The sequence below is a fragment of the Pristiophorus japonicus genome, chromosome 2 (assembly GCF_044704955.1).
Source record: "Pristiophorus japonicus isolate sPriJap1 chromosome 2, sPriJap1.hap1, whole genome shotgun sequence".
NCBI lineage: Eukaryota > Metazoa > Chordata > Chondrichthyes > Pristiophoridae > Pristiophorus > Pristiophorus japonicus.
Genome location: NC_091978.1, coordinates 224,360,564 through 224,384,344, shown reverse-complemented (window position 1 = coordinate 224,384,344; position 23,781 = coordinate 224,360,564). Strand labels below are relative to the sequence as shown.

Here is a 23,781-nt window from a genome sequence, read left to right as displayed (position 1 = left end):
AGTTTGTACACGATGAACTAAAAGCTTTTAATTAATTCTACCATAAACAAACTTGCAGAATGGGCATGTAAATGACAAATGAATTTCAATATCGATAAGTGTGAGGTGGTGCATTTTGGTAGGTGGAATAAGGATGGGACCTACTCCTTGGAAAATAAGAGTCTAAATGGAGTAGAGGTGCAAAGGAATCTAGGGATACAGATTCACAAATCTTAAAAGTAGCAACGCAGGTTAAAGAAGCCATAAAAGTGTAAATAAAGCACTGGGGTTCATTTCTAGAGGAATAGAATTCAAAAGCAGAGAAGTATTATGTTAAGCATGTATAGAACCTTGCCTGATTGTCTCATGATTTGAAATGATGGGATGGCAATATGGCATTACGGTATATATACTTTTAAGTGGTTGCTGCTTCTGTTGTTGCTGTAAGAGTTGTTGTAAACGTTGTTTTAAAATTTGCTCACGGCAAAAAGGTCGCGCTCAAATGAGTTTGTGGCCAGCTCAGTACAAAAAAAAAGAGGGAACATTGCCTTGACCCCCCTGCTGTGTTAATCTGGAAAGTGGGTCTTTATGGGGAATGTCCATGGGCTATTCAGCTGCATGGGGTATCGCAGCTAAGCTGGAATGTGCCCAAATCTGCTTTTCCTTCTGTCTGTCTTTTTTCTTTTCCTTGTTTCAGCCATTTCATTGATACTGATGAAATCAAGGAACTCTGTTTTTTTTTCCCTTGCCTCGTCCAGAGGCCAATTTTAGCACCTTACTTCTACCTCTAGTGAGATTAGGTAACTCAGCATAGATCGAGGATCAAACTTGGGACCTCTATGGGCACTAGATGAAGAAAAATTCAGGTGAAGCTGTGATGCCCCTTCCTCTTTGTCAGCTATACTCCCCCCGCTCCCCTCCCCGCCACCCGAACCACATGCTGTAAACTCACGGCCACTTACACAAGATATGAATGCATGGTTTGGCACAGTTGGGGGTGGGAGATGGACTTTTTTAAATTTTGTACTGATCAATAAATTCTTCTTTCCCCATTGGGATTATGTTTCAAACAAATAAGGCCATAGTTGTGATTTATTGATGTATTCAGCTTCTCCTCAGATCTAGCACAAGGGAATACCTTTCCGCTACTGATTTAAGAATTGTGGTGTTTTAAATGTTAACACCTGGTTCAATAAATGTTAACACCTAATTCAGTGCTGTTATCATGGACCTCAGTCATGAGCTCTAAACTTGGTGGATGCAACCAGACATCAGTGTTCATCCCTAAAATATGCAGTGCCATGACTTGGCCTCAGGCTTGCCTGGAAGGTGACCATTTGTGTGCATGATCACCTGTGTATAATTTGTGACTTTAATCTCTGTTTTTTGCTGCATGTGTACATGATAGCGCCCAGGTCATGCTGGGGTAGTGCTACCCTGGAGTAGTTTAGACCCTCTTGGATTCCAGGACTAAAGTGGAGCTGGTCCAGTAACACATATAAACAAGGGCTTCAAAATGAAGAGAACAACAACATTTCCCAACACTGCCAGGTGCTCCATCTGCGAAAACATAAATCCCACTCATGTGTTCAAATTTGGTATTTCAGATTCTATGACTGCAAAAAGGAGTACATGGCATTGGTTCTTATCAACTCTGCACGTATATGCCATTATTTGTGTATGTGATTGTCACAGATCCCATTAATTGTATCCTGAAGAAATGTCAAAGCAAAAGATTGAATAACTATCAACATGTAACGACAGAAGATATTTTGAATCACAACTCTGAAGCTGAGTAAGTTCATAAGTAACTTTTAAAAATGCGAGCATTTTTCCTGTTAAATATTTGTATATAACTTTTAAATCAACATGCAACCTTGTATGTTCAGAAGTACCGAGTTCAAGTTCACTTGTAGATTCTGCAGACCACCCTGATATATGATCTTCTAGAAATCTCTTCGCTCATTCATTCCTTTTTTCTTGCAATCACTCCACTGCCTCTGATCCACATGGATCAAAGTGGACAAGGGAGAGCCAGTGGATGTGGTGTATTTGGACTCTCAAAAGGCTTTTGACAAGGTCCCACACAAGAGATTGGTGTGCAAAATTAAAGCACATGGTATTGGGGGTAATGTATTGACGTGGATAGAGAACTGGTTGGCAGACAGGAAGCAGAGAGTCGGGATAAACGGGTCCTTTTCAGAATGGCAGGCAGTGACTAGTGGGGTGCCGCAGGGCTCAGTGCTGGGACCCCAGCTATGTACAATATACATTAATGATTTAGATGAAGGAATTGAGTGTAATATCTCCAAGTTTGCAGATGACCCTAAGCTGGATAGCGGTGTGAGCTGTGAGGAGGACGCTAAGAGGCTGCAGGGTGACTTCGACAGGTATGTGAGTGGGCAAATGCATGGCAGATGCAGTATAATGTGGATAAATTTGAGGTTATCCAATTTGGTGGGAAAAACAGGAAGGTAGAATATTATCTGAATGATGACAGATTGGGAAAAGGGAAGGTGCAATGAGACCTGGGTGTCATGGTGCATCAGTCATTGAAAGTTGGCATGCAGGTACAGCAGACGGTGAAGAAGGCAAATGGAATGTTGGCCTTCATAGCCAGAGGATTTGAGTATAGGAGCAGGGAGGTCTTACTGCAGTTGTACAGGGCCTTAGTGAGCCTCACCTGGAATATTGTGTTCAGTTTTGGTCTCCTAATCTGAGGAAGGACGTTCTTGCTATTAAGGGAGTGCAGTGAAGGTTCACCAGACCTAATCCCGGGATGGCAGGACTGACATATGAGGAGAGACTGGATCGACTGGGCCTGTATTCACTGGAGTTTAGAAGGATGAGAGGGGATCTCATAGAAACATATAAAATTCTGACAGGATGCAGGAATAATGTTCCCGATGTTGGGGAAGTCCAGAACCAGGGGACACAGTCTAAGGATAAGGGGTAAGCCATTTAGGACTGAGATGAGGAGAAACTTCTTCACTCAGAGAGTTGTTAACCTGTGGAATTCCCTACCGCAGAGAGTTGTTGATGCCAGTTCATTGGATATATTCAAGAGAGAGTTAGATATGGCCCTTACTGCTAAAGGGATCAAGGGGTATGGAGAGAAAGCAGGAAAGGGTACTGAGGTGAATGCTCAGCCATGATCTTATTGAATGGTGATGCAGGCTCGAAGAGCCGAATGGCCTATTCCTGCACCTATTTTCTATGTTTGTTTCTATGATTTATCACACTAGTTGTCTCACAGCCAGTATTAGATGAGCAGAAATGTCCTCTCATTAAATATTGGGAAGACCAAAGCCATTTTCTTCTGTCCCCACCACAAACTCCATTCCCATCCACCTATTCCATTCCTCTCCCTGGCCACTGTCTTGGGCCGAACCAGACCGTTCACAAGTTTGGTGTCCTATTTGACCCTAAGCTGAATGCTGACTCCATGGGCTGGATTTTGGGCTTTTTGGATTTCGAGGTGTTAATCGCAGCGGGGTATTGAAGTTAGCGCCTGAAAATAGTTTGCGCCTTTGCCTGCAAGTTTCGATGAAAATGTAAGTTGAAGGAGCATTGGCGTTAAGTCAGGCGTTACAAAACGGACTTTGTGCGCCCAAGCCGAAACTTGCGGCGGTAAAGAAGTTTCATTGTTGTTTAGTGCCGTGCAACATAACGTTATAGATTGTCTGGTTTTATTTTGGTGTAGAGTGTTTTTGTGACTTTGTTGCAGTAAAATTTATGGCTCATCATTTGCCATTGGTGTCTTGTGCATCATTCCAACATTCACCAGAGATGTGCCTTTATGGGGACACATAGCGTGTCCAGTATTAGTTCTATTCTTCAGTTTCCTTCATTTAGGAGAGCCGGTCCATTACGAACTGGCGACGTGCGAGTGTAGGTCTGACAGCATCTCCACACCGCCTCCCCCGTGGATGGTGTGACTGTCCAATTGGGGACCTCGCCAGGCTCCTCTTCGTCGTCTTCCTCCTCCTGAGGGGGGCATGCACTCCCCACTGGTAATGCCTGGCCTCTCATGATGGCCAAGTTGTGCAACATGCAGCACACCACAATAAATTTGGATACCTGTGGAGGGGAGTATTGAAGGTTGCCTCCAGAACGGTGCAGGCATTGGTCTGCCAGGAGGGGATGGCATATCTCTGTCAGCACTTTCGGAAGTGCAGCCTTCTCGCACACTGCTCCTCGGAGAGCTGGAGGTCTGAGCGTTGGTGCCTGTAACCCTGTGGGGGGATAAGCCCTCCTCCCCGGATGTCTTCGGCCTCTCATCATCTTGGGCCGACATGGCGAAGAGTCCTTCCTCTAGCTTGAAACTGCCCTGGTAATAGCATGGAGCATGATACGCTGGTGAACTAGTAATGCCCACGTTAAATTTTCTCACTGAAGTTGTAAGGGCACTGTAATGGCAGATAAAAGTAAAGTTTTGCAAGTTGGAGCTTCACGCAGTGTGATGTACGCAACCGTTGTAGTCAATATAACCTGCAATGTAGGATCCTCATCCCTCCTTTTAAAATGCTACCAATACTGCCTGCCGCACCCTGGGACCGACTTTTTTTCTAGACGTTTGTTGGGGCGTTAAATGAGGCGTTAAGGCCGAAAGTTCCAACCGAGGCGCTAGCGCAGTGTTGCACGACGATTGACATCATCACGTTAAAAACTGATGGCGGGGTGGTAAGTTTTTGCAGCGACGCAAACCAATAACCGAATCTTCCGGCCGGGCGGTAATTTCTGGATGCCAGGCATAACGCCCAAAAACAGCATTTAATGCCGCGCCGGGGCGCAAACCGAGATGAAAATGAGCCGAAAATCCAGCCCCATATCCTCGCCATCACCAAGACCGCCTACTTCCACCTCCTGGAATATTGCCTTTCTTCACCCCACCTCAGCCCAGCTGCTGCTGAAACCCTCATCCATGCTTTTGTTATCTTCAGACCTGACTATTCTAATACTCTCCTGGCCGGCCTCCCATCTTCCACCCTCCATAAACTTGGGTTCATCCAAAACTCTGCTGCTCATATCCTAACTCGCACCAAGTCCCATTCATCATCCCTGTTCTTGCTGACCAACCTTGGCTCCCAGTCTCCGAACACCTCCATTTTAAAATTCTCATACTTGTGTTCAAAGCACTCCATGGCCTCGTCCCTCCTTGTGCCTGTAATCTCCTCCAGCCCTACAACCTTTCAAAAACTCCAACTCTGGCTTCTTGTCCATTACCCACTTCCTTCACCCCCACCATTAGTGGCAGTGCCGTCAGCCATCTAGGCCCCATCCAAGCCCTGGAATTTCCTCCCTGAACCCCATTACCTCTCTCCTCCTTTAAGACCCTCTTTTAAAATGTTCTCTTTAACTAAGCTTTTGGTTATTTCTCCTAATGCAAATTGTTGTTAAATAATGCACATTGAGCTGGTAGCCACCAAGGATGAATCTTGAGAGGACTTCTCTTTTTGCCAAGTCTGTTTTTAAAACCTGATGTGATTATTTCAATTGCTGCAACTGCAGATTTTACTTTTTTTTTCTCTCGCCTTTTGTTTCAGTGACGCAGTCCTTGCAAAGTATTAAGATGGAGGTGGTATCGGCTGAGGTGAATAGCCTGCTTCCTGAGGAGATAATGGACACCACCATCGTCGAAGATGACAGTATTGAGGCTGTCACGATAACATCAGAGCATGGGGATCCAGTTCCCATGGAAACTGAACTCGAGGAAATTGTAGATCCAGATGAAGGCAAAAACTCTCACATTCTGTCGAGCATTGCAGACCACGTCACTGTGTTGACAAATAGTACTACTCCACTTATTTTAAGTGACCCAAATGTAAAAATGGAAGTTAATACTGACAGTGCATCAAAGACTACTGTTAAAATTGACCTCCCAAGCACAACTGCTGGAACACCTGTGACTCTAGCAGCAAATCAGATTGTCCTTAATCCAGTATCGGAACCCTCTGATTACCACATCTCCAGCCAAACTATTAAGTCTGAGCCAGTAGGACAACAACTGGTAGTGACCACACTTGGAAAGTCCCGACAGTCCATTGTACTTTCGTTGCCACCAAGTCAAGCAGCCCACGTTCAAGTCTCGTCTCAATTACAAGCCATGGACCCACAGGTGCAGAAACAAATTAAGGTGGTTACTCTTGGTGGAAGAGTTGAGGGAAAGGCAGCAGCTGGAGTATCAAATGCATTAGGTTCTGGGAACCCACTACAAAATCAGATGAAAACTGTGCAGGTAAGAATTAAATTCAGTTTCTGCACTGAAGTTTTATAGATTGCAAATCTGGTGAAGGTATTGAACAGTTAATGACAGATCCAGATGTGTCAACATAGGAAAAACCCTATTTATGTGACATTTTCATTAGTGAGCTGTGTACTTCGTGAAGTTGTTTTGCAGTACAATTGGCTAAAAGTGACAAGCTGTGTCTATCAAGTGGGTATTGAGGTCATGGCTAAGTGGCACTTAGAACATTGTTCTCTCTTTCAGGTTCTATTCTGTCTTAATTTAACTCCCTTTCTCTTTCCTTCCCTTTTTCTCACCTCTCAGCCTGCCTGACTACGATGAGTTTTTAGTGTTTTAAAAAAATTCACTGCTGCTGTGAATGCCAGGTTCATTGCCTCTGTTGCTTTTTCTTATTCCCTAGTGAGAGAAATGCTTAATGCAGATCACAAGATACTGCAGATGAGGGAGGGCATTTGGTTCAACTTAATTCATTAATTCCTCTAAGTCAGAAGGTTGTGGGTTCAAGTTGCACCAGAGACTTGAGCACAAAAATCAAGGCCAATACGCCAGTGCAATACTGTCGGAGGTGCCGTCTTTCGGATGAGACGTTAAACCAAGGACCCTCTCAGGTGGGCATAAAAGATCCCATGGCACTATTTCAAAGAAGAGTATGGGGGGTTATCCTAGGTGTCCTGGCCAATATTTATCTCTGAATCAACATGACTAAAAACAGATTATCTGGTCATTATTACATTGTGAGAGCTTGCTGTGTGCAAATTGGCTGCTGCTTTTCCTACATTGTAACAGTGACTACACTTCAAAAATACTTAATTGGCTGCAAAGTGCTTTGGGAGGTCCTGAGGTCGTGAAAGACGGTGGCAGGTCGGGGTCATAAAAGGAGCGGCGAGAGACTGTAGAGGGACGTGATCAGGGCCCAGGAGAGGCGTGAGTTCGGGACTCGGGGTCCAGGGGCAGCACGGGCCAGCCCACATTGCAGTATGTGTGTGCAATAGGTCTGCGCTCCAGTCGTCTTGGATAACACTTGCCACTGGACCAAGACCTAGCTCTGTCAAGCCCGTGCACCGACATCTTCCACCTTTCAGGATGTAGTTTGGGATGGAATTTTGGATCCTTCATTGAAACACCTGTGAACTCATCCTTTTTTGGCGTGGAAGCAAGTCATCCTCGTTTCGAGGGATTGCCTATGATGATGATATAAATGCAAGTATTTTCTTTTGTTGCTGCTTCTAGTTGTTTCTCATGATTCTAGTATCTTTGTCTCCACTACTTTATCCAGAAATCAATTCCAAGTGAATAATCAGTGAAGAAAACCCTCCTGATATCTGTCCTAAAGTTAGCTTTCACTAGTTTGACTTAGTATCCTACTGCTGCTGCTTAATTTGAAGTAGTATTCTAGATTAACCTTTTCCATACTACTAATCTTTTATCTCGCTCTGGAAAACCAAGGGTCTAGTGAGAATGAGGAACTTAAAAAAAAATTGGTATTAGTAAAGAAATAGTGCTGGATAAATTAATGTGACTAAAAGCCAACAAATTCCATGGACTTGATGGCCTGCAACCTAGGGTTTCAAAAGAGGTGGCTACAGAGATAGTGGATGTATTAATTTTGATCTTCCAGAATTCCCTAGATTCTCGTGGTAGTAAATGTAACCCCACTATTCAAGAAAGGAGGGAGAGAGAAAACACGGAAATACAGGCCAGTTAGCCTGGCATCAGTCATTGGGAAAATGCTGGAATCCATTATTAAGGAAGTGATAACAGTGCACTTAGAAAATCATATGATTACGGCAGAGTCAACATGGTTTTATGAAAAGGAAATTGTGTTTAACAAATTTATTAAAGATTTTTGAGGTTGTAACGAGCAGGGTAGATAAAGCGGAACCAGTGGATGTAGTATATTTGGATTTCCAAAAGGCATTCGATAAGGTGCCGCATGAAAGGTTGCTACGCAAGATAAGGGTTCATGGGGTTGGGGGTAATATATTAGCATGGATGGAGGATTGGTTAATGGACCGGTCATTTCTGGTTGGCAGGTTGTAACTAGTGGGGCGCTGCAAGGATCAGTGCTTGGGCCTCAGCTATTTACAATCTATATTAATGATTTGGATGAAGGGACTGAGTGCAATGTATCCAAGTTTGCTGATAGTACAAAGCTAGGTGGGAAAGTAAGGTGTGTAAAAGACACACGAGCTGGCAAAGGGATATAGACAGGTTAGATGAGCGGGCAATAAGGTGGTAGATGGAGTATAATGTGGGGAAATGTGACGTTATTCACTGGTAGGAAGAATAGAAATACAAAATATTTTTTAAATGGTGAGAAACTATTAGATGTTGGTATTCAGAGAGATTTAGGTGTCATCATACAGGAAACACAAAGTTAGCATGCAGGTACAGCAAGCAATTAGGAAGGCAAATGGTATGTTGGTCTTTATTGCAAAAGGGGTTGAAATTCAAGAGTAAGGCAGTCTGACTACAATTGTACAGGGCTTTGGTGAGACCATATCTGGAGTACTGTGCACAGTTTTGGTCTCCTTATTTGAGAGGAGGAGAAGGCAGTGGACCCGTGGGAGCGGCAGTGGGACCAGAGAGGCAAAATTCAAAAGCGCAATGCCAGAGTAAAAAAGGGATGTCGGCACAAGGAAAAGAGCTGATTGGTGAGTTTTTTTTAAGTTCTAAGTTTATTTCTGTTAAGTTAGTTCTTGGGGCTGGATTATCTGCTATTTTGCACCCCTGTGGGGCAGTAAATGGTGTTTCTGGGCATTAAACGGGGCGTCCAGGATTTAGCACCCAGCCGGAAGTTTTGCCAATGGTTTTGTGGCGGTGCAAAAACTTACCGCCCCGCCCTTTGTTTTGACCGTTATGGTGACCTAAATCGTCGTGCAAGGCTGTGCTTGCGCCTCAGGTGGAAGTTTGGCCCCAACACCTGATTTAGCGACCGTCCCAGGAACCGACTGAAAAAAAACAGGCAGTCCCAGGGTGCAGCAGGCAGAATTGGGGCCATACTTAAAGGGAATGCCCCGGTGTGCGCAGAACTCTGCATGAGTCTACAGTTTAAAGTGGCACTTTTATGTGACTCTTCCCTTTTGTTTTCAAGTTCAGTGAGAGATAATGGGGGCAATGCTAGTTTGCCAGCAAATCATGCTGGTTGCTATTGGCAGGTGGCTTCAAGTTGCATGAAGGATTCTTGTCCATGGTGGGCAATGGAATTGAAGAGGTTGCAGACTTTTGGGGAGGAGGCCTTACCCCCCACGGGTTTACAGGGAACATTGTTCATACCTCTACACTTCCGATGTGCATTGCGTTTGAAGGCTGCGCTTCAGAAAAGAAGTGCTGACAGAGATATGCCAGCTCCTACAGGCAGGCCTACCAGCGCCAACAGGACTACGCTGCCTATTGAGGTGAAGGTTACAGTGGCGATGGCCTTCTATGCCTCCCGCTCCATCCAGGCAGCAGCAGGGGACATATGCAGCATCTCGCAGCATGCTGCACATTGCTGCATTCACCAAGTTACAAGGGCAGAATGAACTTAATAAAGTTCCCAGTGAGCAGGGACAGCCAGAACGAGAGGGCTCGAGGGTTTGGACGATTTGCAGGCTTCCCCTCGGTTCAAGGTGCCATTGACCATACGCACGTTGCCCTGCGAGCACCAAAACAGACTGTAGAAGTCTTCCGAAACCGAAAGGGATACCACTCCCTAAACGTTCAGCTGGTCTGTGACACACAGCGTATCTTCACAGTCGACGCCCACTATCCATGGAGCACACATGATGCTTTCATCTTGCGTGAGAGCAGTGTTTCACGAATGTTTCAACGACAAAGACAAGGACAGAGCTGATTGATCGGGGACAAAGGATACGGCCTAACCACCTGACTCATGACCCCCATCCGTAACCCTGCCACAAAAGCTGAGCAAAGCTATCATGACAGCCATGCATCCACTCACAACATCATTGAACAGACAATTGGCATGCTGAAGCAGCATTTCCAATGCCGGAACCGCTCTGGAGGCAGCCTTGAAATACTCCCCTCAACAGGTCTCCCGAGTTCATTGTTGTGTGCTGCATGCTACACAACTTAGCCATCAGGAAGGGACAAGCATTGCCAGTGGGGATTGCAGGATCACCTCCGGAGGAAGATGAGCCTGCTGAGGAACCCATTCCGCATCCACCACAACCACGGGAGGCAGCGTGGACACGTGGCTGCAGCAAGAGCCTTATGTCGGCAGCTCATCATTGACCGGATTGCTTGAACGGGGAAGGGGAGGTTGGCGCGTTGCCTTGCTACTCTATGCCACCATGCTGGCTATTCTACATGTGATTTTGTGAATGAGACACAAGACAGCAATGTCAAAAATCAAACAACAATTTTTATTAAAATTCAACAGTTTCAATTCCCCCCCCCCCCCCCCCCCGCGCGAAATCCCAAACTATACAATGGTTAAAGACTTATGAACACAGAACTGATCCTTGCAGTCAGAAACATGTAAGTGAACATAAATCTGTTCCCTGCACTCAACAACATATAAAGTAACACAAAACTGCTTCCTGCAGTGAACAAAATGTGAAAGAACACCAGTTTGCTTCATGCAGTGATACCATTGAACAGGAGTATATTGTTATCTCACAGTTATGTACAATGTGGACAGTGGTACAGATATTCCTGGCAATGAAATGTTGCCAGCCCTTAATGGGTCTTTACAAGACTCCCCCCGTCCTTCCCTTCAACCTCCTCCCACGCCTGCTCCTCCTCCTCAATGAGACCTCCGGGCATACAGCAAGGCTGTAGAGGGCTGCTGTGTGGGGGGTTGGGGGGGGGGGGGGGCGGCGGCCAGACAATGCAGACGGCGTCTGAGGACGCACTGGACCATCTCCTGGCCTGGAAAGCCTGGCTTTCAACTGGGGCGCTTCTTCCTCGCCGTTACCAGTCACAGGTGGCTTGGGGTGTCAACCGTGTTTGGTTTATGGTTGGTGAGCCGAAATGCTGTCATCCTGAGGAATGAGACCATCTGCTATTTCCTTGGAGCCTGGGGCTGGGCCTAAGCAACCGGTACACCATGTCTCCCCACAACTTGCTGGCCTGCTTTGGCACCGTCACTTCCCCGTGGGACAGTGGGAAATGCAGAGAGTATGGAATCAGACATGATCTGCATCACTTGCACAAGCTGAAGCAAAGCTTGTGCCTGTGATGCGCCCGAGTCTGCGACGTGATCAAGGGCACATGCCACGCTCTCTGGAACTCCACCCACTGTCGCTGTGGAGGCCACCAGCCTCTGTGTGGTCAATGAGGCCTCACTTGACTCACGACTCACAACGACAATCTGCGACGCTGCCTCTAATAGTCGCGGTGAGCTTGTCAATGCTCGCTGGGATCCATCCCAATGCATTTATAAGTTCACGGTGCATTATCCTGGACATTTCCACCAAGTCCAGTTCAATGTCTGCCTGACTTTGAACAGACTGACTTTGCTAACTCGCCCTCCAGAGAGCTGGCCTGTGAGATTCCACCCTGGCATTGCATAGCTGTACGCCACTGGGATCACGAATGTCAGACACTCAAACTCCGGGAGGTCATCATCGTTGCCAGATGAACTGAGTGCCGACAGGGCAACTGGTGGGCCCTGATGCTACACCGGAGCAGTCTCCTCCAGGCCCTCGTCTTCTGTCGCATGGCCTGAAGTGGAGGCATCCCTCGAGGAATGCTGCGCCTCTGGTCATCTGGAAGTAGGAAACAACAGACGAGTGGTTAGCAGCAGGGAAGGGGGCAAGGTGACATGAAGATGACAAAGCACAGGTTCATTTGAAGGGCCGCCGCAACTCCACAATATCTCTCAATGCAGTGTCTTGAGTCGCGCGATCCATTTACATACGCTCACTACCCGAAGGGGGCTCTGCATCGCCCCCGGCAACTATCAGAGTTGGGACTCCAATGAGGGCAGAGACCCTCTCCTCCACATCAGTCAGCGAGATTGTTTGAAATGGACCCCTGCCTGTCCGCAGCTGCTCCCTTCGATTATGGGAGTGCTTGGACTGCAAAGAGAAAAATAGGAAGGGTTCAAAAAGGATTTCCCTGCTGTTGTGCCACATATGTCTACCACAGTCGAATAGCTGATAGTGTGTGAATGTTCTAGTGGCCTCCGTTCAATCTGTTTGGATTGTGCATATGTTTATATTCGCAGGTTGGAGGCATCTAATATGGGGGCTGTAAGTGGTCTCTCAGAAAGCGATTGAAGCTGTTGGAGTGTATTGTGAGGGACAAAGTTAATGATGCAAATAATGTGCATAGATCATTAAAAACCAATTGGTGTCGAAGTAAGCCTTCAACTTTGTTATGCATTGTAAAATCCAACCCACAGAGTGTTGAGAGGGACCAGATGCATGACAAATTTCATAGTGTGTGAGATTAATGTTAGAAGTCATTGAGGCAGGCACAGATGCAAATGGTACTCACCTTGATGATTCGCGTAAGGTCGTTGAACTTTTTTCTGCACGATGTTCCAGTCCTGGGTCCAGTGTTGATGTCAGCAACAGACACCTTCTGTGCAATGTTCCTTATGTGTTTAAACACAGGAGGGAGTGGTTTGGCTCCCCCAGCAAGATGAAGCGAGGCCCACCTCCTCTCCACCATGCTCACCAATGCTTCACTAGCCTCCTGGCTAAAGCTCCTCGCCGCTGCCTTCCTTCCTGCTCCTCCATTTCAGCAGAAGTAGCTGAAGTGGTGCGTTTTAAATGCGCAGGAAGCTGGTGTGCCCTGCATTTGCGTTTGTGACCAGAAAAGAAACCAACAAGAAAACCCCCCACAATTTTCAATGCGCACGCGCAAAATGGCTGCCACTTGCAACGGCAAAAGTTTTGGCAGTGACACAGTCAGTCGTGTATCGCCTGACTTAAAGCCAACGCTCCTCCAGATTACTTTTTCGCCAAAAATTCCTGACGAGGGTGCAAACTATTTTCCGGTGCTAACTTTTGCGCGCCACCGTGAATAGCGCCCCGAAATACAAAAAGCCGAAAATCCAGCCCCTAGTCTATTAAATAAAGGTATAACAGAGCAGCTCAGTGGTGGAATGTACATCCTGTCCCATGTTGGAAGTCCTGGACGCTTCTCATGGCCTGGACGACCACGTGCAGGAAGTATCGCCAGCTCGAGATCCGTGTTTCAAAGCTTGAGTGGCAGCTGGAGTCACTGCAGTGCATCCACGAGGCTGAGACTTTCATGGATAGCACATTTCCGGAGGTGGTCTCCTGCAGCTAAAGAGTGTGCACGCAGAGAAGGAATGGGTGACCACCAGACAGAAGAGGAGAAACCGGCAGGTAGTGCAGGAATACCCTGAGTGCAAGTCGCTCTCCAGCCATTATGCTGTTCTGGGTGCAGCCACTACAGGTGGGTGGTGGTGGTGGAGGGGGGAGAGTGTAAGAGCAATGGTGGCAGGGGATTCAATACTTAGGGGAGCAGACCGGTGTTTCCCTGGCCGCAGATGTGACTCCAGGATGGTATGTTGCCTCCCTGGTGCCAGGGCCAAAGATGTCACTGAGCAGTTGCAGGACATTCTGAGGGGGAAGGGTGAACAGCCAGAAGTCGTGGTTCATATCCGTACCAATGACACAGGTAGAAAGAGGGATGAGGTCATGCAGGCAGATTTTAGGGAGTTAGGAGAGAGAGGACCTCAAAGGTAGTAATCTTTGGATTACTCCCGGTGCACGTGCTAGTGAGTACTGAAATAGGAGGACAGAGCAGATTAATGCGTGGCCGGAGAGATGGTGCAGGAGGGAGGACTTTCGATTCCTGAGGCATTGAGACTGTTTCTGGGAGAGGTGGGACCTGTACAAGTCGAACGGGTTGCACATCAAAGGGCCGGGACCAATATACTCGGCGGGGCGGGGGGGGTGTTGCTGGTGCTGTTGGAGATGGTTTAAACTTGCTTGGAAGGGGGATGGGAACCTGAGTGTTGATTCAGAACGGAGAGAAGCAAAACTGGAATTGGAAAGCTGAAAATTAGAAAGTACATTTGGAAGGCAGAGAAAATAGACAAGGGAGTTTGGCAGTGCTAAATGGAATATACTTCAATGCAATGAGTCTAGGGAATAAGGCAGATGAGCTAAGAGCACAGATATACACTTGGGAGTATGATTATAGCTATTACTGAGACATGACTGAAAGAAGGGCAGGTATGGCAACTCAACATTCCTGGTTAGAGTTTTCAGACGGGACAGAGAGGTGGGTAAAAAAGGAGGGGTAGGGGGGTCGCAGTATTAATTAAAGAAACAATTACAACTGTGATGAGGGCTGATATGTTAGCAGGATCATCAAATGAGGCCATATGGGTTGAATTGAAGAAGAAAAAAAGGGGCGATCACACTGCTGGGGAGTGTACTATCGACTCCCAAATAGTCAGAGGGAGATAGAAGAGGAAATTTGCAAGCAAATTTCTGAGAAGTGCAAAAACGATAGGGTAATACGAGTAGGGGATTTCAACTATGCTAATATTAGCTGGTATAGAAGTAGTGTGAAAGGTCTCGAGGATGCAGAATTCCGAAAATGCATTCCTAAAATGCAGGAGAACTTTTTTAGCCAGTATGTAGCAAGCCCAACAAGGGATGGAGCGATTCTGGACTTCGTTTTAGGCAGTGAAACTGGGCAAATGGAAAGGGTATCAGTGGAAGAGTATTTTGGTGCTCGTGATCATAATTCAGTTAGATTTAGGGTAATTATTTGGCAGATGGAGTATAATGTGGGAAAGTGTGAGGTTATCCACTTTGGCAGAAAAAATAAAATTATAATTTAAATGGAGAAAAATTACAAAATGCTGCAGTACAAAGGGACCTGAGATCCTTGTGCATGAAACACAAAAAGTTAGTATGCAGGTACAGCAAGTAATCTGGAAGGCAAATGGTATGTTGGCCTTTATTGCAAGGGAGCTGGAGTATAAAAGCAGAGCAGTCCTGCTACAACAGGGTATTAGTGAGGCCACACCTAGAGTACTGTGTACAGTTTTGGTTTCCTTAAGGAGGGATATATTTGCATTGGAGGCAGTTCAGAGAACGTTCACTAAGTTGATTCCTGAGATGAAGGGTTTGACTTGTGAAGAAAGGTTGAGTAGGGTGGGCCTATACTGATTGAAGTCTAGCAGAACGAGAGGTGATCTTATTGAAACATATATGATAATGAGGGGACTCGACAAGATAGATGCAGAGAGGATGTTTCTACTCGGTGGGGGTGCGGGGGGGGAATCTAGAACTAGTGGGCATAGTTTCAGAATAAGGGGTCGCCCATTTAAAACTGAGATGAGGAGCAATTTCTTCTGAGGGTTGTAAATCTATGGAATTCTCTGCCCTGGAAAGCTGTGGAGGCTGGGTCATTGAATATAGTTAAGGTGGAGATAGTTGGATTTTTGAGCGATAAGGGAATAAAGGGTTATGGGGAGTGGGCAGGAAAGTGGAATTGAGCCTATGATCAAATCAGCCATGATATTGAATGGCGGAGCAGGCTTGAGGGGCCAAATGGCCTACTCCTGTTCCTATTTCTTATGTTCTTATGGAAAAGAACAAAGATAGACCAGGAATAAAGGTTCTCAATTGGAGGAAAGCCAATTTTACTGAGCTGACTGGTGATTTAGCCAAGCTGGACTGGAAAGAGCTACTGGACGGTAAATCGGTGACCGAGCAATGGGATGCATTCAAGGAGGAGATCCTGACGGTTCAGAGCAAGTATGTTCCCTGAAAGAAAAAGGGTGAGACTAACAAATCTCGAGTCTCCTGGATGTCAAGGGGCATACAGGCTAGGATAAAAAAGAAAGACTTGGATTTATATAGCGCCTTTCATGACCACCGGATGTCACAAAGTGCTTTAGAGCCAATGAAGTACTTTTGAAGTGTAGTCACTGTTGTAATGTGAAATAGAATAATGAATAAATAAAAAAAGGGAGGCTCATGACTGATACCAAGGGCTCAATACTGCAGAAACTCTCGGAGTATAGAAAGGGCAGGGGTGAAATTAAAAAGGCAATTAGGAAAGCAAAGAGAGAGCATGAAAAAATGTTGGCAAGTAAAATCAAGGAAAACCCAAAAATGTTTTATCAATACATTAGGAGCAAGAATGTAACTAAAGAAAGAGTAGAGCCGATTAGAGACCTTAAAGGTAATCTGTGTATGGAGGTGGAAGAAGTGGGTATGGTTCTTAATTAATACTTTGCATCTGTTTTCACAAAGGAGAGGGGCGATGAAGACATTGCCATCAGGGGGGAGGAGGAGTATGAAATATTACATGAAATAAACATAGCGAGAGGAAGTATTAAGGAATTTAGCAGCTTTGAAAGTGGATAAATCCACAGGCCCGGATGAAATGTATCCCAGGTTGTTAAGAGAAACAAAAGAGGAAATAGCAGAGGCTCTGACCTTCACTTTCCAATCCTCTCTGGCTACAGATGTGGTGCTGGAGGACTGCTAATGTTGAACCTATTTTGTTCCTAACACACATGAGGCTGCACACAGGGAGATTAAAGTAACAGTGATCTCAGTCTTTAATAAGACACACCAGAGTGAGAAGCCGGTCCCTAATACAGTGCTCCCAAGAGATGCTGGGATCCCTTGGGACTTCAGGGGATGCACTCCCTGGTGGCGGAACATGGGAGTGCATGCTTTACAGATACACAACAGAACCTTTGTTTGAAAAGGGATTGACCGAGTTATTATAGGCCAGTCAGCCTAACGTCGGTGGTGGGAAAATTATTGGAGAAAACGCTGAGGGACAGGATAAATCTTCATTTAGAAAGACACGGATTAATCGGGGACAGCCAGCATGGATTTGTTAAGGGAAGGTCATGTCTGACTAACTTGCTTGAATTTTTTGAGGAGGTAAAAAGGAGGGTTGATGAGAGAAGTGCATTTGATGCAGTGTATATGGCTTTTAGCAAGGCTATTGATAAGGTCCTATATGGCAGACTGATCACACAAGTCAAAGCCCATGGGATCCAGGGCAAAGTGGCAAGTTGGATCGAAAATTTGCTCCGAGGCAGTAAAGAAAGGGTAATGGTTGATGGATGTTTTGTGATTGGAAGGCTGTTTCCAGTGGGGTTCTGCAGGGCTCAGTACTGGGTCCCTTGCTTTTTATGATACTCTGTACATATCAATGATTTAGAATTGAATGTAGGGGGTATGATTAAGAAGTTTGCAGATGAAACAAAAATTAGCTGGGTATTTTTTAGTGAAAAAGAAAGCTGTAGACTGCAGGAAGATATCAGTGAACTGGTTAGTTGGGCAGAACAGTGGCAAATGGAATTCTATCCGAAGAAGTGTGAAGTAATACTTTTAGGGACAGCTAACAAGGTAAGGGAAATACACATCAAATGGTAGGACACTGAGAAGTGCAGAGGAACAAAGGGATCTTGGAGTGCATGTCCACCGATCACTGAAGGTATCAGGACAGGTAGATAAGTTGGTTAAGAAGGCATACGGAATACTTGCCTTTATTAGCCGAGGCATAGAATACAAGAGCTGGGAGGTTTTGCTTAAACTGTACAAAACACTAGTTAGGCCACAGTTCGAGTACTGCGTGCAGTTCTGGTCACCGCATTACAGGAAATATGTGATTTCACTGGAGAGGGTACAGAGGAGATTTACAAGGATGTTGCCTGGACTGGAGAATTTTAGCTATGAGGAAAGATTTGATATGCTGAGTTTTGTTTGGAACACAGGAGGCTGAGGGTGACCTTATTGAGGTGTATAAACATAAGAAATAGAAACAGGACTAAGTCATTTGGCCCCTCGAGCCTGCTCCACCATTCAATAAGATCATGGCTGATTTGATCCTGGCTTCAACTCCACTTCCCCGCCCGCTCCCGATAACCCTCGACTCTCCCATCGTTCAAAAATATAGCTATCTCCACCTTAAATATATTCAATGACCCAACCTCCACAGCTCTCTGGGGTAGAGAATTCCAAAGATTTACAACCCTTTGAGAGAAGAAATTCTTCCTCATTTCTGTTTTAAATGTTGTTTCCTTCTTCTTCTGAAACTATGCCCCTTAGTTCTCGATTCACCCACGAGAGGAAACATCCTCTCTGCATCTACCCTGTCAAGCCCCCTCAGAATCTTATACGTCTCAATATGATCATTTTTCATTCTTCTAAACTCCAATGAGTATAGGCCCAACCTGCTCAACTTTTCTTCATATGCCGACCCCTTCATCTCAGGAATCAACCTTTTGGATTTTCTCTGAACTGCCAATGCAAGTATATGCTTAGTTAAATAAGGAGACCAAAACTGGTCTTGGGGCAGTACTCCAGGTGTGGTCTTACCAATGCCCTGTACAGTTGTAGCAGGACTTCCTCACTTTGATACTCTCTCTCCCCCCCCCCCGCCCCCTTGCATTAAAGGCCAACAATCCATTCGCCTTCCTAATTACTTGCTGTACTTGCATGCTAACTTTGTGTTTCATGTACAAGGACCTCCAGATCCCTCTGTACTACAAAATTTTGTAATCTCTCCCTATTTAAATAATTTGCTTTTTGATTTTTCCTACCAAAGTGGGTAACCTCACATTTTTCCACATTATACTCCATCTGCCAAATTTTTGCCCACTCACTTAGCCTATCTATATCCCTTTGTAGATTATTTGCGTCCTCCTCCCAACTTGGTTTCCCAACTATCTTTGTATCAGCAGCAAATTTGGCTACATTACACTCTGTCCCTTCATCCAAGTCATTAATATAAATTCTAAAAACTTGAGGCCCCAGTAATTATTCCTGTGGTACCCCACTAGTTACAGTTTGCCAATCTGAAAATGACTTCTTTGTTCCGACTCTCTGTTTTCTGTTAGTTATAAAATTAGGAGGGGCCTAGATAGAGTGGATGGGAAGGACCTGTTTCCCTCAGCAGAGGTGTCAACAACCAGGGGGCATAGATTTAAAGTAATTGGTAGGAGGCTTAGAGGGGATTTGAAGGGAAATTTTTTCACCCAGAGGGTGATAGAGGCAGAAACCCTCACGACTTTTTAAAAGTACTTGGATATGCGCTTAAAGTGCCGTAACCTACAAGGCTACAGACCAATGGCTGGATAGTTCTTTATTCGGCTGGCGCGGACACGATGGGCCAAAATGGCCTCCTTCTGTGCTGTAAAGTTCTGATTCTATGAAAGGACATGCATGCTTTTAAGGTGGTGGAATGAAGGTTCACTAGATTGGTTCATGGGATGAGAGGGTTGTCTTATGAGAGATTAAGTAGATTGGGTCTATATTCTCAAGTTTCAAAGAATGAGAGGAGATCTCATTGAAACATATAAGATTCTGAGAGGTGGTTGATACGGTAGATACTGAGAGGTGGTTTCCCCTGGCTGGAGAGCCTAGAACCAGTGGACGTAGTTTCAGGAGAAGTTGTCAGCCAGTTAAGACTGAGATGAGGAGGAATTTCTTCACATAGAGGGTTGTGAATCTTTGGAATTCTCTACCTGAAAGGGCAGTGACTGCTGAGTCGTTGAGTATATTCAAAGCTGAGGTATAGATTTTTGGACTCGAGGGGAATCAAGGGATATGGGAATCAGGTAGGAAAATGGAGTTGGGGCCGAAGATCAGCCATGGTCTTATTGAATGGTGGGGCAGGCCAGAAGGACCAGACAGCTGACCCCTGCTCCTAATTTCTTTGTTCTTTAATCGTGTAGTATTTCCATTTCATTTACATTGAAATTTTGAATTATATCTTTTTTTTGGGTTGTGATATTGGAGGGCATGGTGTTCACGCGTTATCTTTTGACTATCTTTTTGGAAGCAGCCTGAGTCAGAGCTCAAGTCTGAAGTGTGTTTTTTTTAAATAGTTACTTTTCCAAGTCTTTAGTACATTCAACGCCACAGGTCTTGACTTCAAAGTCATTGGCTTAGATTGTTGCAAGAAAAATGTAAACCAATGGTTAAATTGTTTATAGCGCCATCGAGTGCTTGCAATAATGCTTGACTTTATTATAAGTCATTCAGCTTTCAGAAGTTCTGCTAGTTTGGCCCTGAAAATGAAATGGGTCTTGGATTAATGGAATTATGAAGGGGAAGTCATGTTTGACAAATTTGCTGGAATTCTTTGAGGATGTAACAAACAGGGTGGATAAAGGGGAACCAGTGGATGTGGTGTATGTGGACTTCCAGAAGGCATTTGACAAGGTGCCACATAAAAGGTTACTGCACAAGATAAAAGTTCACAGGGTTGGGGGTAATATAACAGCACGGATAGAGGATTGGCTAACTAACAGAAAACAGAGACTGGATAAATGGTTCATTCTCTGGTCGGCAGCCAGTAACTAGTGGGGTGCCGCAGGGATCAGTGCTGGGACCCCAACTATTTACAATCTATAGTAATGACTTGGAAGAAGGGACTGAGTGTAACGTAGCCAAGTTTGTTGACGATACAAAGATGGGAGGAAAAGCAATGTGTGAGGAGGACACACAAAATCTGTAAAAGGACATAGACAGGCTAAGTGAGTGGGCAAAAATTTGGCAGATGGAGTATAATGTTGGCAGAAAAAAATTCAAGAGCAAGTTGTTATTTAAATGGAAAAAGATTGCCAAGTGCTGCAGTACAGCGGGACCTGGGAGTACTTGTGCATGAAACACAAAATGATAGTATGCAGGTGCAGCAGTTGATCAGGAAGACCAATGCAATCTTGGCCTTTATTGCAAAGGGGATGGAATATAAAAGCAGGGAAGTCTTGCTGCAGTTATACAGGGTATTAGTGCGGCCACATCTGGAATACCACATGCAGTTTTGGTTTCCATATTTACAAAAGGATATACTTGCTTTGAAGGCAGTTCAGAGAAGGTTCACTAGGTTGATTCTGGAGATGAGAGGGTTGACTTATGAGGAAAGGTTGAGTAGGTTGAGCCTCTACTCATTGGAATTCAGAAGAATGAGAGGTGATCTTATCGAAACGTAGAAGATTATAAGAGATCTTGACAAGGTGGATGCAGAGAGGATGTTTCCACTGATGGGGGGTGACTAAAACTAGAGGGCATGATATTAGAATAAGGGGCCGCCCATTTAAAACTGAGATGAGGAGAAATTTCTTCTGAGGGTTGTAAATCTGTGGAATTCGCTGCCTCAGAGAGCTGTGGAAGCCGGGACATTGAATAAATTTAAGACAGAAATAGACAATTTCTTAAACATTAAGGGGTTATGGGGAGCGGGCAGGGAAGTGGAGCTGAGTCCATGATCAGATATGATATTGAATGGCGGAGCAGGCTCAAGGGGCCGTATGACCTACTCCTGTTCCTATTTCTTATGTTCTTCTAATCCTTGCAGAATATGTTGATTCGTATAGAGAAGGTGTGCTAAAAGCTTTCTATAAGTTCAGAAAAGTATAGAATACATAATTTTCAAAAACATCTTGCATTTATACAGTAAATTTAATGTAGAAAAATGTTCAAAGATGCTTCAGAGGTGTAATCAGACAAAAATGGATACTAAGTCAAAGAAGGAGATATTAGAAAGAGGGACAAAAGCATCGTCAGAGAGGTGGGTTTTAAGAAAGTGAGTGGGTGGAAAGGAAGTTGGGTCTGGGGTGGGAATTCCAGAGTTTGGGGCCATGGTAGCTGAAGATATGATTGCCAATAATGGGGAAAGAGAGGGGATGCCCAAAAGGCCAGATCTGAGTGGTATGGAGAGTTCTGGGTGGTGGTGGGAGCGGTAATTGTAGGGCTGAAGCAGGTTGGAGATGGAGAAGAGTGGGGCTACGAGTGATTTTAAACACGAGAATGGGAATTTTAAGTTGGAACGCAGAAACTAATTTTAAGTTGGAAACTGGAAACCAATGTAGGTCAGTAAGAACAAATGGGTGAGTGGGACTTGGTGCAGGATAGGATTCATGATCCTGCTCGTGTTGTGCAATCTGCTTGGATCCAGACATAGTGAAATGTCATCTTTTCTCCAACCAGCAGAAAATCTACAAATTTACCTGATGGTCCAGGAGGTTTGGACACATGCGCTCCTGGGCCTCTGTGCATAGATTTGCGTAGAGGCCCGCATATTCCACGGGATGCATGCGATTCACAAGCGCTCTGGAATCATGTGAGCTTGCCCAACCAATGAAAGAAGGGGATCCCCATTCATACTTATGAGGATTCCGTACAGACAGAATCCCCATAAGTATGAATGGTAATACCCCCAAAAATACACATACACTTCAAATTTAAAAAAAATCACACTTAAAATGAATCAAAATGGCATTTAATTATTTGAAACAAAAATTTAATTTTTTGAAAAATATATTTACATATTTTAAAGGGGCTAAAAATCAACTTGCCTTATTTCACAAGTTTTTAAATGTATAAATTATTGAAAAAAAATATTTTTCTATTTTTCAAAAGTCTTACGCTGGTAAAAACAGGCCTAACACCACCAGCATAAGAATTTCACAGGAATGCGCTAGGCAGAAGTTGGGCAAAAAGCACAACTCTCCACTCGCGGAGATCCTTTTCCTGGGGATGCACTGCGTATGCCTTAACCCAGAACTTTTGTGGCCTCTATGGCGCGTATGCTCGAGTAGGGCCTTCATGTTTTTCTTGTAGTGATGGGACAGGTTTTGATTTGAGAATTCATCTTTCATTCCGAGGTAAATGCTGAATATTAGTAATTTTCTTGAGTAAGTTAAACTGCATTAATGGAAGTCAGAGTACTGGTTTCCTGTGTAAGGGACTCCGAAAGAAGGAAATAATGTAAAATGTAGCAATTAAAAAAAATAAAAAAAATTATACACATACCATGCATGTGTGAAAGCCTCCATAAATAGCAAAGCATTTAGAAAGACTTGCATGTATATAGCGTCTTTCACGACCACCGGACGTCTCAAAACACTTTACAGCCAATGAAATACTTTTTGGCGTGTAGCCACTGTTGTAATGTAGGAAACGTGGCAGCCAAATTGTACACAGCAAGATCCCACAAACAGCGATGTGATAATGACCAGATAATTTGTTTTTTGTTATGCTGATTGAGGGATAAATATTGGCCAGGACATCGGGGATAACTCCCTTGCGAAATAGTGGCATGGGATCCATTACATCCACTTGAGAGAGCTTGGTTTAATGTCTCATCTGAAAGACGGCACCTCCGACAGTACAGCACTCCCTCAGCAGTGCACTGGAGTGTCAGCCGAGATTTATGTGCTCAAGTCCCTTGAACCCACAACCTTCTGACTCAGAGGCGACAGTGCTACCCACTGAGCCACAGTTGACAATATTTAATCTTTACAAGGTGTTGTAATGAACTTCAATACAAAGGTTTGTTCTATTTCTCTCCCATAATATTTGAGGTTGGTCCATGCTGATGACATTTGGAGCTGGCTTTAAATAGTTGTTAAAGCCAACAATTTAACTCCCTCCTACTAATGTGTAATTGGAACTGTCCAGCCCAAGTTATGTGACTTTGCAAATGTAATTCGAGCCATTCTGACTTCAAACCCCAGAGTTCAGAGCTCCCCCATCCCAGCCCAAGTTCCTGATTTCCCCCCCAGCCCAAGTTCCTGACCTTAACTCCCCGCCCCGCCACAGATGGGGCATTGCGTGTGGGTCACGGATTGTTGATAG

General features: G+C 44.9%; 1 protein-coding gene across 6 annotated transcripts in view; it reads left to right on the top strand.

Moving 5' to 3' along the window:
* lin54 (lin-54 DREAM MuvB core complex component) overlaps positions 1–23,781 on the top strand; it is a 143,836-nt gene that overhangs the window by 14,477 nt on the left and 105,578 nt on the right. For 5 of the 6 annotated variants that reach the window (XR_011589887.1, XM_070871017.1, XM_070871013.1 and 2 more), the window contains exons 2-3: positions 1,587–1,774; positions 5,526–6,217. Coding sequence is in view for 5 of the 6 variants with exons in the window: in XM_070871017.1 (XP_070727118.1) it covers position 1,774; positions 5,526–6,217 (693 nt within the window). In the remaining variant the exon portion in view is untranslated. The remainder of the gene's footprint in view (positions 1–1,586; positions 1,775–5,525; positions 6,218–23,781) is intronic. The other variant, XM_070871016.1, reaches the window with a different exon arrangement.